Here is a 14,741-nt window from a genome sequence, read left to right on the forward strand (position 1 = left end):
CCGGATCCCCACATGTCCTGCTATAGGAATTTCATGCGCGATCCTTAATAATTCCCAGCAATATTTTGGCTGTACCACTATCTGATGATCAGGCAATTACAAGAAAAATGTTGTGAACAAAACAACCTGTACGTCACTTTCATAGACCCCACCAAGGCATTTGACACTGTGAGCAGAGATGGGCTTTAGAAAATACTTGAAAAACTTGGATGCACACCCAGGTTCCTGGCCATGGTGAAGCAGTTTCATGAAAATCGGTACGGACAAGTAAAGCAAAACAGCGACCTCTCGAGTCCCTTCTGAATCTCCAATGGCATGAAGCAGGGATGTTTGCTGGCCCCGACCTTATTCACCATCTTTTTCAGCATGATGCTGCAGCAGGCAACGGAAGACCTTGAAGGAGTTTATGTACGCTTCTGGACTGAGGGAGGCCTCTTCAACCTCAGGCATCTCCAGGCTCACACAAAGACATAAGAAAAACTCATCCGTGAACTTCTTTTTGCTGTGCTGTCCTGGCCCGCAGTCAGTCAGACCTGCAACGAAGAGCAACACATTTTTCCGAGGCGGTACAGCTCTTCGGACTAAAAATCAGTTGAAAGAAAATTTCAGTCCTGCATCAGCCTGCACCCCAAGAAGAATATAGACCACCAAGCATTGCCATTGAAGGAACCGAGCTGAATGCTGTCAAGCAATTTACTTATTTGGGGAGCATCATCTCGTTTGATGCCACCATAGACAAGGAAGTGGACAATAGGCTTTCCAAAGCAAACCGAACATTCGGCAGAGTCTACAAACGTGTGTGGAGCAACAACAGCCTCAGAGCACAGACCAAACTCAAAGTGTACAAAGCTATAGTCCTCACCACCCTTCTGTATGGTGCTGAGTCATGGGTCCTATACCGCCGTCATGTAGGCCTTCTAGAGTGCTTCCATCAGCGCTGCCTCCGCAGCATCCTCAAGATCCGCTGACAGGACCGTATCACAAACATTGAAGTCCTGGAAACAGCCAACATCACCAGCATCGAGGCCATCCTGCTGCACTGCCAACTGCATTGGGGGCGGGTCATGTTGCCTGGATGGACGACAGGTAAAAGGAACAGAGGGGCCACATGCAGAAGTTTCAAGGACTCCCTGAAGAAGTCCCTCTCGGTGTGCCACATCTACCATTGCCACTGGGAAGCGCGGGCCATAGATTGTGATGCCTGGAGATGCTACGTGAGGAGGGCTACAGACACCTTTGAGACTGAGTGGAGAACCAGCATGAAAGAGAAAAGGAGAAGGATAGATCCAGTTGCCCCCAGCAGCGACTACACCTTCACTTGTACCCGCTGTGGGAGAATCTGCCAGTCATGACCAGCCACCAGTAGGCCTCCAACTGATGACTGCAACCTTCCCAAAATCTTCATCCGTGAAGAAATGCCAAGGGATGACCACTATCTGATGAACTACCGTCCATTATTTATCTGCAGGTCTGTGAAGAGGTTTCCACTTTCTCATCAGAATTCCATCTTTAATATTATAGCCTTCTGGAACTCCTTTTGCTTCAACTTCTGTTAGAGCTGATTGTGGCACTTTATTTATCTCTGGCTCAGCTTGCTGAGCCTTGATCAGGGAAGACTTATGAAACATTTCCTTTGAATTATCTAAATCCCCAAAGAAAGTTTCAGATATTCAGCTATATGTTTGTGGTGCCAATTTTACCTCCAAGAATGGAACTTTCTCAGCCATTGCTCGGGTTACTACTCATGAAGGAAAAATTCCTTTTCCTTTAACTGTTCTGTCTCCTTAACTTCACTTGGTTTTTCCGTGACGACTGGAGAAGCTACTATCCGCCAATACCATTCACTAATAATTTTAGCATTCAGTGCGCTCTCTGGAAATGTTATGCCTTTTCCAGGCAAAAGAGTTTTGGTGGCTCCTGTATCCTTGTGTATAACTATAGGTTTGCCTTCCTCACTTGAGGGATAAGGAGTTACTTTTCCTTTCGACAAGAATTCCCTATAACTCTCGGGTATCTTCCTCTCAACCTCTGCACTCACATTGGCTTTTGATTTTATCTTTACAGCTACAGTCTGATCTGTTGTACTCTCGGTCAGGGCCCCTTTCTCTGCGTCAACTTTGTGTACCTCAATAAGTCTCATGGGTTTACCTCGCAACTTCCAGCATTCTGAACAAAGATGTCCCACCTTTTGTCAATGATAACACTTCGGCTTGTGAACCTCAGTTCCACCCTCAGCACCTTCTTTTCTGGCCTGAGAAGGGGATCCTGGGGCATTCCCAGCTGTCCCTTCTTGTCCCTGGCTACTTCCCTACCTTTCACTCTCCCACCTTCTATCCTTCTCAGGTGTGTGGGGTGACGGACAAAGGGTTTGGGCTTATATACGAGCTCGTAATCATCAGCGATTTCCTCTGCCTGTCTGGCCCTTGAAACCTTCTGGTTCTCTACATGAGGTCTTACTGCTGAAGGGTGTGAATTTTTAACTTCTTTCTTCCCTAAGGTTCTCATACGTGGCTTCCATCTTTACTGCCTGAATCCAATGATCAAAATTAATTTGCTTTACCCACTCAAATTCTATACAAGTTTGTCCAGCCAATCTCCGGAGGTTCTGAAACTTCTGTTGTTAAGCTTCAGGGACTAACTCATACACAGCGAGAATAGCCTTTTTTGCCATCTCATAATCTGCAGAAGCCTCCTTCGGAAGCATGGCATAAACGTCATGAGCTCAGTCCGTCAACCTGCTTTGCATAAGCAGTGTCTGGCTTTCCTTTGGCCATTTCATTTGTTTGGCTATCTTTTCAAATTAAATGAAAAATGTTTCTACACTGCACAGTGGCGCAGTGGTTAGCACCACAGCCTCACAGCTCCAGGGACCCGGGTTCGATTCCGGGTACTGCCTGTGTGGAGTTTGCAAGTTCTCCCTGTGTCTGCGTGGGTTTTCTCCGGGTGCTCCGGTTTCCTCCCACAAGCCAAAAGACTTGCAGGTTGATAGGTAAATTGGCCATTATAAATTGTCACTAGTATAGGTAGGTGGTAGGGAAATACAGGGACAGGTGGGGATGTTTGGTAGGAATATGGGATTAGTGTAGGATTAGTATAAATGGGTGGTTGATGTTCGGCACAGACTCGGTGGGCCGAAGGGCCTGTTTCAGTGCTGTATCTCTAATCTAATCTAATCCCTTTCCTCAGACTTAGGGAAAGCTTGTATAAATTTAAACCCCTTTCCGCTAGCTCCTAGATTCTTCCACACCAGAATCTCCACTGGCTTAAAGAGCACTCTTTTGCCTTAGTTCCATCTTTTTTAGTTTGAATTCCTTTCCCTCTGTTGCTCTTTCCTTTTCCTCAAACTCGAGTTTTTTTTATTGCCATTTCTTTTTCAAACTTAAATTTAAGTTTTTCTATTTCCTGTTCAATTTCTCTTCTATTTCTTTTTCCTTGTCACGTTCAAGCTGCCTCATCGGTAACTGGATTTTAGCTAATTCAACTGCACTACCCTCTGATTGATTTGCCGTTGCCTTTTTCCAGTTTCAAATGATGGGCTATTACTTCAATTATCTCTGCTTTTTTAGCTCCTGATTTTAATTCTATCCCCAATTACATGGCCAATCTTTTAGTTTAACCCTGGTTAGGTTTTGCAAGTCACTAAGGGATACATCCTCCTTCCCCAGAAACGTTTCAGCAACTGCTAAAGACATTCTGGTGGTGTTGAGTTTATGACACAAGAAACCTGGTTCTTTTATTTTCCTTTTCCAATTATTGTTACCCCACTTACAATGAAATGTTGTCGGCATTGAGTTTAATCCCAGGAGAGCCCCCAACTAATATGTTACGACTGAGGTGGGAGGAGTGCGCTGTTGATTCAGTCCCACTTCTCCACAGCTCAGAACATATATTAAAATTTTCCCACTTATCAAAACAGTCAATCAGATACTCTTTCCCCAGATTAAAGCACACCAACCTGGTTTCTTTAATAAATGACAAAAATTATCCATTTCTTATACCCCAAATCTTAACCAGTAGTAAAGTAAACATACACGTGAATTGAAATATTGAAGCCTCTGATTTTTATCCTAGCCCCTCGTACGCAACCGATTATCTGGGAAAAATGATTTCTGTTTACAGCTGTTACAAAGTAATAGAAGGAATAAAAAAAAAACACCTGTTAAAAGAAGGTATGGCAGGAAGTCCTTTTGTTTTGGTGAGGTATCCCAAAGGCGAATAGGTGGCTGTCACGAGGAATCTTCTAGAACCGTTCTTTCCAGATGATAATGAACAGTCTAGGTTGACTTTCAAGAGATATGGCTACAGAAGGCTTCACATAAGTCCTACATCAGGTGTGCAGCAATAAAGATTTCAGTTCTCACGCATTCTGTCCAAAGTTCCTTCAAAGATGCAAGGTTTCTGCAAAGATGCAGGATTTCTTCAAATACAGGCGGCAACAGGACAACTTGATGCAGGATTTTAAAAAAAAAATGCAGGGATTCTTTATTCACCAAAGAGAAGGTCTTGGTGGATGATGAGTCTTAGGGAAGGGAGTATAGATAGTCTCGGTCATGTCATTATCAAAAAGGAGGAGGTGCTGGGCGTCTTGCAAAGCATTAAGGTAGATAAGTCCCCAGGGCCTGATGGGATCTACCCCAGAATACTGAAGGAGGCAAGGGAAGAAATTGCAGGGGCCTTGACAGAAATCAATCTTTGCATCCTCATTGGCTACAGGTGAGGTCCCAGAGGACTGGAGAATAGCCAATGTTGTTCCTTTGTTTAAGAAGGGTAGCAAGGATAATCCAGGAAATTATAGGCCGGTGAGCCTTATGTCAGTGGTAGGGAAATTATTAGAGAGGATTCTTTGGGACAGGATTTACTCCCATTTGGAAACAAATGAACTTATTAGCGAGAGGCAGCATGGTTTTGTGAAGGGGAGGTCGTGTCTCACTAACTTGATTGAGTTTTTTGAGGAAGTGACGAAGATGATTGATGAAGGAAGGGATGTTGTCTATATGGACTTCAGTAAGGCCTTTGACAAGGTCCCTCATGGCAGACTGGTACAAAAGGTGAAGTCACATGGGATTAGAGGTGAGCTGGCAAGATGGATACAGAACTGGCTTGGTCATAGAAGACAGAGGGTAGCAGTGGAAGGGTGCTTTTCTGAATGGAGGGATGTGACTAGTGATGTTCCGCAGGGATCAGTGCTGGGACCTTTGCCGTTTGTAGTATATATAAATGATTTGGAGGAAAAGGTAGCTGGTCTGATTAGTAAGTTTGCGGACGACACAAAGGTTGGTGGAGTTGCGGATAGTGATGAGGATTGTCAGAGGATACAGCAGGATATAGATCGGTTGGAGACTTGGGCGGAGAAATGGCAGATGGAGTTTAATCCGGACAAATGTGAGGTAATGCATTTTGGAAGGTCTAGTGCAGTTGGGAAGTATACAGTAAATGGCAGACCCCTTAGGAGTATTGACAGGCAGTGAGATCTGGGCGTACAGGTCCACAGATCAGTGAAAGTGGCAACGCAGGTGGATAAGGTAGTCAAGAAGGCATACGGCATCCTTGCCTTCATCGGTCGGGGCATGGAGTATAAAAATTGGCAAGTCATGCTGCAGCTGTACAGAACCTTAGTTTGGCCACACTTAGAATATTGCGTGCAATTCTGGTCGCCACACTACCAGAAGGACGTGGAGGCTTTGGAGAAGGTACAGAAGAGGTTTGCCAGGATGTTGCCTGGTCTGGAGGGTATTAGGTATAAGGAGAGGTTGGATAAACTCGGATTGTTTTCACTGGAACGACGGAGGTGGAGGGATGACATGATAGAGGTTTACAAAGTTATGAGCGGCATGGACAGAGTGGATAGTCAGAAGCTTTTTCCCAGGGTGGAAGAGTCAGTTACTAGGGGACATAGGTTTAAGGTGAGAGGGGCAAAGTTTAGAGGGGATGTGCGAGGTAAGTTATTAACACAGAGGGTGGTGAGTGCCTGGATCTTGCTGCCAGGGGAGGTGGTGGAAGCAGGTACGATAGAGACGTTTAAGAGGCATCTTAACAAATACATGAATAGGTTGGGAATAGAGGGATACTGTCCCCGGAAGTGCAGAAGGTTTTAGTTAAGGCAGGCATCAAGATCGGCACAGGCTTGAAGGGCCGAATGCCTGTTCCTGTGCTGTACTGTTCTTTGTTCTTCAACGAGAGAGAGATATCAACTGCCTTCTGCAGGCAGGTCAGGAAACAAACTTCTTTCTGTCTGTTTTTAGCTAAACCAACTGGCTTTTTTTTAACAGTTGAAAATGAATATGACCTTTTCTAGAAACAAGTCCTATGACAGTCATAAATCCTGACTTGTCAATAAGCAAATAGCTCTTCAGGTCCAATCACAACCTGCTGCTGGGTTCTTTGCAAATGGGTGGTTTCCAGTAAAGCTTGTTTACATTCAGTCCAAACCTTCTGCTAACTTTTAAATACAACCACAAAGTTCAGTCTCTTCAGTTTAAAAATATAGATTCTCAAGTTTTAACAAAAAATGGAAACCCTTGTAACACAGTAATGAAGTAAAGGATAAACACACAGACTGAAATATTAAAGTTCCCTTTTTACGTTAGCCCCTCACATTCATTCACATACACACATACATACGAACACGCATACATACACCGGTTAACTGGAAAATTAAAAGAGATTGATGTTTAGAGCTCTATTTAAAAAAAAAAGGCAAAAAAAATCCACTTGGGCTGAATACTTGCTCATTCTTGAAGAAACAGCAGATGAGGTATTTTGTGTTCCAAAACTGGCATATCGTCTGCCCTCTGAGTGCACTAGGATCTTTTAGAACAGTTCTTTTCAGGCGGTGTTGAGAATTAATTTAGCAGGCTTTGCTTCAAAGATAGGAGACAAGATGAGTTGGCACAGTGGACTTCTCAGGGTCTTTTTGAGAGGTGCTGGGAAATTGAGCTGGGTTGTGGTCTTCTTGGATGAATTCCTTTTTTTTTCCCTCTTCTGCAGGCTGAGCTGAGCTGGGGTTCTGCACTTCAGGCTGATTTTTGAAAACTCCAACCCCTTTTTAAACAGCTCATTCTCAACTCAAAACAATTCAAAAGTGCAACCGGAAATGGAAAGTCCACTTTCTGACCTGTCTCTTCTCTGCTTCTCCAGTTCCAAGAATTTCTGTTCTATTTTTGACTTGAGTCATGTGACAATCAGTAAATGTTGTCGAACAAGTCCTTTCAATGTCCTCTTGATGACCCTCTTGGAAAAAAACTGGTCCAACATTTCTTCAGTTTGACTAAGAATTCTTCAAAAAATATATTTAACCAAAACAGTAGCACTTTCTTAACAATGGAATAACAGATCCCTGGGAGTGAGTTGCAGGCTGGAATCTAATTGAGCAGTTTGGTTGGTTTATTTATAGAATAACAGATATCCAGAAGTGAGTTACAGGCTGGAATCTAATCGAGGGGTTTGGGCGGTTTCTGAAATTATGGAAGTATGAGGGGCAAGTTGGCTGAGGTGGATTGGGAAAATACATTAAAAGGTATTACAGTACATTGGCAATGGATAGTCTCTAAATAATTATTACATAGTTTCCAGCAACTATACATTCTTTCAAGGCACAAAACCCAAAAGGTAAAGGCAGTCAACTGCGGCTAACAAAGGAAGTTAAGGATTGTATAAGATTAAGAGAAAAGGCCTATAAAGTTTCCAGAAATAATAGTAAACCTGAGGAGTGGGAGGATTTTAGAATACAGTAAAGGAGGACCAAGAAACTGATAAAGGGAGAATAGAATATGAATGTAATCTAGCGAAACACATAAAAACTGACTGAAAAAGGTTCTATAGATACGGAAAAAGGAAACGTTTGGCGAAGACAAATGTGGGTTCATTACAGGTAGAGTCAGGAGAATTTATAATGGGGAATGGAGAAATGGCAGAGAAGCTAAATGATTACTTTGTGTCTGTCTTCACTGAGGAAGATACAAGAAATCTCCCAGAATTAGAGATCCAAGGGATTAGGGAGAATCAGGAATTGAAGTAAATTAGTATTAGTAAGAAGGTTGTATTGAAGAAATTAATTAGGCTGAAGGTGAATAAGTCCCGGGTCCTGATATTTCACATCCCAGAGTGTTGAAAGAGGTGGCTATTGAGATAGTGGATGCATTGGTGATCATCTTTCAAAATTCTATAGATTTTGGAACAGTTTCTGCAGATTGGAAGGTAGCAAATGTCACCCCACTGTTTAAGAAGGGAGGAAGAAAGAAAACAGGGAATTACAGACCTGTTAGCCTTACATCAGTTGTAGGGAAAATGCTACAATCTATTCTGAAGGATGTGATAAATGGATACTTGGATAATAATGATCTAATTGGGCATAGTCAACATGGATTTATGAATGGGAAATCATGTTTGACGAACCTGTTGGAGTTTTTCGAGGATGTTACTAACAGAATTGAGAAAGGAGAGGTATACTTGGATTTTCAGAAGGCTTTTGATAAATTCCCCCACAGGAGGTTGGTTAGCAAAATTAATGCACATGGGATAGGAGGTAATATACTGGCATGGATTAAGGATTGGTTAACAGTCAGAAAGTAGGAATAAACAGTCATTCTTGTGTTGGCAGGCTGTGACTAGTGGGGTACCGCAATGATCAGTGCTTGGGCCCAACTGTTCACAATATATATCAATGATTTGGATGTGGGGATCAAATGTAGTATTTCCAAGTTCGCGGATGACACAAAACTAGGTGGAAATGTGTGTTGTGAGGAAGATGTAAAGCACCTTCAAGGGGATTTACACAGACTTAGTGAGTGGGCAAGAACATGGCAAATGTAATGGAATGTGGAAAAATGAGGTTATCCACTTTGGTAGGAGGAGTAGATGTGCAAAGTATTTTTTAAATGGTAAGAGATTGGAAAATGTTGATGTAAGAAGGGACCTAGGTGTCCTTGTCAATAAGTCACTGAAAGCTAACAGGTGCAGCAAGCAATTAAGAAGGCTAATGGTATGTTAGCCTTTATCGCAAGAGGATTTGAGTACAGGAGTAGGAAGAATATTATTGCCATCGAGGGAATGCAATGAAGGTTCACCAGACTTGTTCCCGGGATAACGGGACTGTCCTATGAAGAGAGATTGGGGAAAAGGGGCCTGAATTCTCTAGAGTTGCGAAGAATGAGAGGTGATATCATTGAAACCTACAAAATACTTAAAGGGTTAGACAGGATAGATGCAGGTAATATGTTTTCCCTGGTTGGGGAGTCTAGAACCAGGGGACACAAGTTCAAAATAAGGGGGAAGCCACTTAGCGCCGAGGTGAGGAGAAATTTCTTCACTCAGGGTTGTGAATCTTTGGAATTCTCTTACCCCAGAGGGCTGTGGAAGCTCAGTCATTGAGTATGTTTAAAGCAGAGATTGATATTTTTCCACATTCCATTATATTTGCCATGTTCTCGCCCACTCACTAAGTCTGCAAATCCCCTTGAAGGTGCTTTGCATCTTCCTCATAACACACATTTCCACCTAGTTTTGTGTCATCCGTGAACTTGGAAATACTACGTTTGGTCCCCACATCCAAATCATTGATGCATATTGTGAACAGCTGGGGCCCAAGCACTGATCCCTGCGGTAACCCACTCGTCACAGTGTGGGAAAAAGGATTTGAAGTGGATGTTCAGCCCCGATCGTATTGAATGGTGGAGCAGGCTCGATGGGCTGAATGGCATACTCCTGTTCCTATTTTGTTACATAGAATAACAGATACCCGGGAGTGAGTTACAGATGGGAATCTAATTGAGGGGATTGGGTGGTTTATATATAGAATGACAGATACCTGGGAGTGAGCTACAGACTGGAATTTAATCGAGGGATTCAGGGGGGTTTATATCTGGAATAACAGATACCCGGGAGTGAGTTACAGGCTGGAAACTATTCAAGGGATTCGGGGCAAGGCAGTTTATATATAGAATAACAGATGCCCCGGTATGAGTTACAGACTGGAATTTAATCAAGGGTTTTGTTACGGTCCATCAGATGCTGGAGGACCCACCCGAGGTGTCTGTGCTGATGCCGAACTACAACCTGTCAGCTCAGGAATATGAGGACCTGGAGCAGGCACGAGGGGCCCTGGTCACTGAGGAGCTCCGAGATGTTCTGAATCCTTCAGAAAATCAGGATGCCAGACTACGAGAGAAGAAGGTGAGAGTAAATGAAAGCAGGTTGCCTGAATCCCTTTGGAAGCAGTGCCAATGGAAATTTAACTGGCTGCAATGGACCCTCCCTTCAACAGTTCAGCAGAAGGCATTGCTGGACATCAGTCACCTGTAGAATTATAGTTACACATTTCTCTCCCTCACTCTAACCCTGGAACACTCCCATCATATCCCTCAATCTCACCTACCCACCTTCACGCCATATCGCTCACTCCCCACCTTCTCACCATATCCCTCAATCTCCCACCATCAACATCCTGGAGGTTACCATTAACCAGAAACTTAACTGGTCCAGCCATATAAATACCGTGGCTAGAGGAGCAGGTCAGAGGCTAGGAATCCTGCAGCGAGTAACTCACCTCCTGACTCCCCAAAGCCTGTCCACCATCAACGAGGCACAAGTCAAGAGTGTGATGGAATACTCTCCACTTGACTAGATGAGAGCTCCAACAACATTCAAGAAGCTCGACACCATCCAGGCCAAAGCAGCCCGCTTGATTGGCAACCCATCTATTCGGGGAGAAACTGTTCCCACTGATGAAAGAATCGAGAACGAGAGGGCACAGATTTAAAGTAATTGGTAAAAAAAGCAAAAGTGACATGAGGAAAAACTTTTTCACGCAGCGAGTGGTTAAGGTCTGGAATGCACTGTCTGAGAGTGTGGTGGAGGCAGGTTCAATTGAAGCATTCAAAAAGCAATTAGACTGTTATATGAAAAGAAACAATGTGCAGGGTTACAGGGAGAAGGTGGGGGAATGGCACTGGGTGAATTGATGTTTTGGAGAGCCGGTGCAGACATGATGGGCCAAATGGTCTCCTTTAGTTCTGTAACTCATCACCTTCAACATTCACTCCCTCCACCACCGGTGCACAGTGGCAGCAGTGTGTACCATCTACAAGATGCACTGCAGCAACTCACCGAGTCTCCTTCGACAGCACCTTCCAAACCCTACCACCTAGAAGGACAAGGGCAACAGATGCATGGGAACATCACCACCTGCAAGTTCCCCTCCAAACCACACATCGTCCTGACTTGGAGCTATATCACCATTCCTTCACTGTCGCTGGGTCAAAATCCTGGAACTCCCTTCCTAAAGGCACTGTGGGTGTACGTACACCCCAAGGACTGCAGCGGTTCAAGGAGGCAGCTCACCACCACCTTCTCGAGGGCAATTAGGGATGAGCAAGAAATTCTGACCTTGCCGTGAATTCATCCCTTTTTTAAAAATGAGGTCATTTGACCCATTGTGCCTGTGCTGACTTTGGGAGAGTTGTGCAATTAGTGGCACTCCCCTGCTCTCTCCCATAGGCCTGCAGATTTATCCTTTTCATGTATTTGTCCAATTGTCTTTGAAAGTTATTATTGAATCTGCTTCCACTGCCCTTTCAAGCAGCATATTCTTGATCATCGTATCGCTGTGTTCATTTTCTTTTTAAATTCTCTTATATTCCCTCTGGTTCTTGTGCTAATTACTTTAAATCTGTGTCCTCTGGTTACTGATCCTCCCGTCACTGGAAACAGAATAGATCGGGTGAAATTATCAAAACCTCTGGTAATTTTGAACACCTTTGTTAAATCTTCCCTTCACCTCCAGCGCTCTGAGGAGAACAACCCCAGCTTCTCCATACTCGCCACATAACTGAAGACCCTCATCCCTGCTACCATTGTAATGAATCTCTTCTGTGCCCTCTCCCTGGCCTTGCCATCCTCAAAGTGTGATACCCACAAATGAGCAGAATATTCCAGCTGGGGCCTGGCTAGTGTTGTATCAAGGATTCACTTAATTTGCTGGCTTTTGTGCTCTAACTCACTATTTACCAAGCCCAGAATCCCACATGCTTTGATAACACCCATCACAACTTTCAGTGCTGTATCTCTAAACTAAACATAAACAATAATAATAACTTGCCCTTTGATGGTTTAAAGATTTGTGTACATGTAGCCCCAGGTCTCTCTCTTTGTGCACCCACTTTAAAATTGTACTGTTCAATTGATATAGCCAATTGCTAGCTCTCCTATCCCCTACCACGCCTGAATCTCGAATGTTGATGTCTCTTGTTCCTTTATTCCAGGAGGCCCTTTTGAATGGGGTTTGCTGCTCCCTGATTGAAGGGGCCAACTTTACAGACGCACAGAATGTCACCCGCCTTGAACTGCTGGGCCTGTGCCAGGATATCGCAAACCAGGAGCCCGAGTTCCTCCTGAAGGTACCAGAGCAGTTGAACATGAGGGAGAAGAGTTGGAATTTTTAGATCTTTGAGCGAGGGAGCTCTACTGGGAGGTCTCTGTCTGGGTAACTGTCCTGCCTGGTGTGGGACAAGGCACAAACACCAGGGTCCATCCCTCTGATCTGGGGTGATAGAGGGGAATTACAATTGATACTGAACCTCGCACTGAGCAGGAGCACCACAGGTTCAAACCCTCAACAGACTGGGCATTGTTGAGTTCTCAGGTACAGGAGTGTGAGCGAGGGGGGGGTGAGAGGGACCTCCCCCCATATACAGGAGTGAGAGAGAGGAGTTAGACTGACCTCCCCGGACACAGGAGTGTGAGAGCGGGTGTTAGAGGGATTTCCCCAGATACCGGAGTGTGAGATGGGGGGGTTAGAAGAACCTCCCCAGATACTGGAGTGTGAGAGAGGGGTTAGAGGGACCTATCCGGATATACCTGAATTGTTGGAGTTTTGATGAATGTGGAGGGATAACAGGAGATGATGTGGTGAAGCTGGTCGGGAAACACTGGTTCGATGAGAAAAGAAATGAAAAGCTGAACTCCTACCGAGCCTTTGCCAACTTCTGAAATTCCCATAGTGCTTTACAGCCAATGAAATACTTTGGCAAGTCGTTGCTGTTGTTGAAAACAGGGCAGTCAAATTGCACACAGCAAACTCCCTCAAACAGCAACCTGATCAATGACCACAACTTTGTTTTTTTAGTGAGGGTTGAAGGATAATTATGGGGTTAAGGACACGGGGAGAACTCCCCTGCTCCTCTTCGTAATGGTGTCCGTGGGATCTTTCACATTCGCTCAGAGGGCAGACGGGGGCCACGGTTTCAATGCCTCATCCGAAAGATGGCCCCTCCGGCAGTGCGGCGCTCCCTCAGCGCTGCCCCTCCTGGCAGCAGACGCATCGGCCCTGGATTCTCGTGCTTGAGTGTCTGGAGTGTGGACCTGGACCCACGACCTTGGAGACGAGAGACAGACTGAACCCTGTCTGTCACCAGGTTTTGATTTCTAAATGCCAGTGTCTTTGGGAGGGAGGGGAGTTTGGGTAGTGAGGGGTAATTCTCTCCCACACCGTGTGCATGTTGTGGGGTCTCACCGGTCCTGATATCCAGTCACTGACGTCCTTCTCCCCTCCCCCGCAGGTGGCTCTGTACACCCGGCAGGAGCTGAACATCCGCAGCACCGCCAACTTCCTGTTGGCCCTGAGTGCCTGGCTCCCACCGTGCCGGCCCCACCTGCGCCGCTATTTCTGCCAGGCCGTGCGGCTGCCTTCGGACTGGATTGAGGTGGCCAAGATATACCAGGTACACGGATGGGTGGTGGGGTGGGGGGCTCTGGTGTGTGGGATGGGTTGTGTGGGGGAAATATACCAGGTATACAGGTGGGTGGTGTGTACCAGGTACATGCGAAGTGGGGCAATGTACCATTACATTGGGCATATTTTTCCAGGCACAGAAGATGCAGGGAAGGGAGAATATGCCAGGCTGGGGGTTGATGCGGTGGGTATATCACATGAGGTGGCACAGTTATACCAGGAACATGTTGCGGGGAGGTGGGGGGGGGACTTAAATTATACCAGGTACACAGGGTGGGGGAGGGGGTGAAATTATACCGGGTACGCAGGGTGGGGGAGGGGGTGAAATTATACCGGGTACGCAGGGTGGGGAGGGGGTGAAAGTATACCGGGTACGCAGGGTGGGGAGGGGGTGAAAGTATACCGGGTACGCAGGGTGGGGAGGGGGTGAAATTATACCGGGTACGCAGGGTGGGGGAGGGGTGAAATTATACCGGGTACACAGGGTGGGGGAGGGTCGGTGGTGGGAAATTTACTGGGTACCCTGAGGGAGGGTGGATTTAGCGGGTACACGGGTGGTCAGAGGGGAGGTGGAGAACCCTGGGGAGAATTGAGCTGCTGCCCTTTTGAGGAGGGAGCAGTAATGTGCCGAGGTGTTGAGTAAATAGTCGGGGGACGGCTTTGTCTCCCCACCGTTCTCATTGAGTGCCCCTTCTGATTCTTTTTCTCCTTCTCTTCGGTTTGTGGTTCCCTCCCTCTCTCCCTCCCCCCCCCCCCCCCCCCCCTCCCCCACCAGAGTCTGTCAGAGAGCAGCAGGAAGCTGGCTCCCTACCCGTCCTGCCTGCGCCATGCCCTGGCCGACAGCTTCAAGCTCTTCGATGAGTACCAGCTGGCCAAGTATAACACCAGAAAGCAGCGCTGCAAGACCGAGCCCAGGAGGCACAGGAGGGTGAGTGGAGATGGAGGCAGAAAATTACTGAGGTATTTTGATAGACTAAAGTGAATGGGCAAAACTGTGGCAAATGGCTTTCAATGA

General features: G+C 45.7%; 1 protein-coding gene across 1 annotated transcript in view; it reads left to right on the forward strand.

Moving 5' to 3' along the window:
- LOC137381547 (uncharacterized) overlaps nt 1–14,741 on the forward strand; it is a 154,237-nt gene that overhangs the window by 8,048 nt on the left and 131,448 nt on the right. Inside the window, exons 3-6 of the mRNA XM_068054243.1 lie at nt 10,006–10,170; nt 12,258–12,392; nt 13,554–13,715; nt 14,502–14,654. Coding sequence (XP_067910344.1) covers nt 10,006–10,170; nt 12,258–12,392; nt 13,554–13,715; nt 14,502–14,654 — 615 coding nt within the window. The remainder of the gene's footprint in view (nt 1–10,005; nt 10,171–12,257; nt 12,393–13,553; nt 13,716–14,501; nt 14,655–14,741) is intronic.

This window comes from Heterodontus francisci, chromosome 22 (assembly GCF_036365525.1).
Source record: "Heterodontus francisci isolate sHetFra1 chromosome 22, sHetFra1.hap1, whole genome shotgun sequence".
Taxonomy (NCBI): domain Eukaryota; kingdom Metazoa; phylum Chordata; class Chondrichthyes; order Heterodontiformes; family Heterodontidae; genus Heterodontus; species Heterodontus francisci.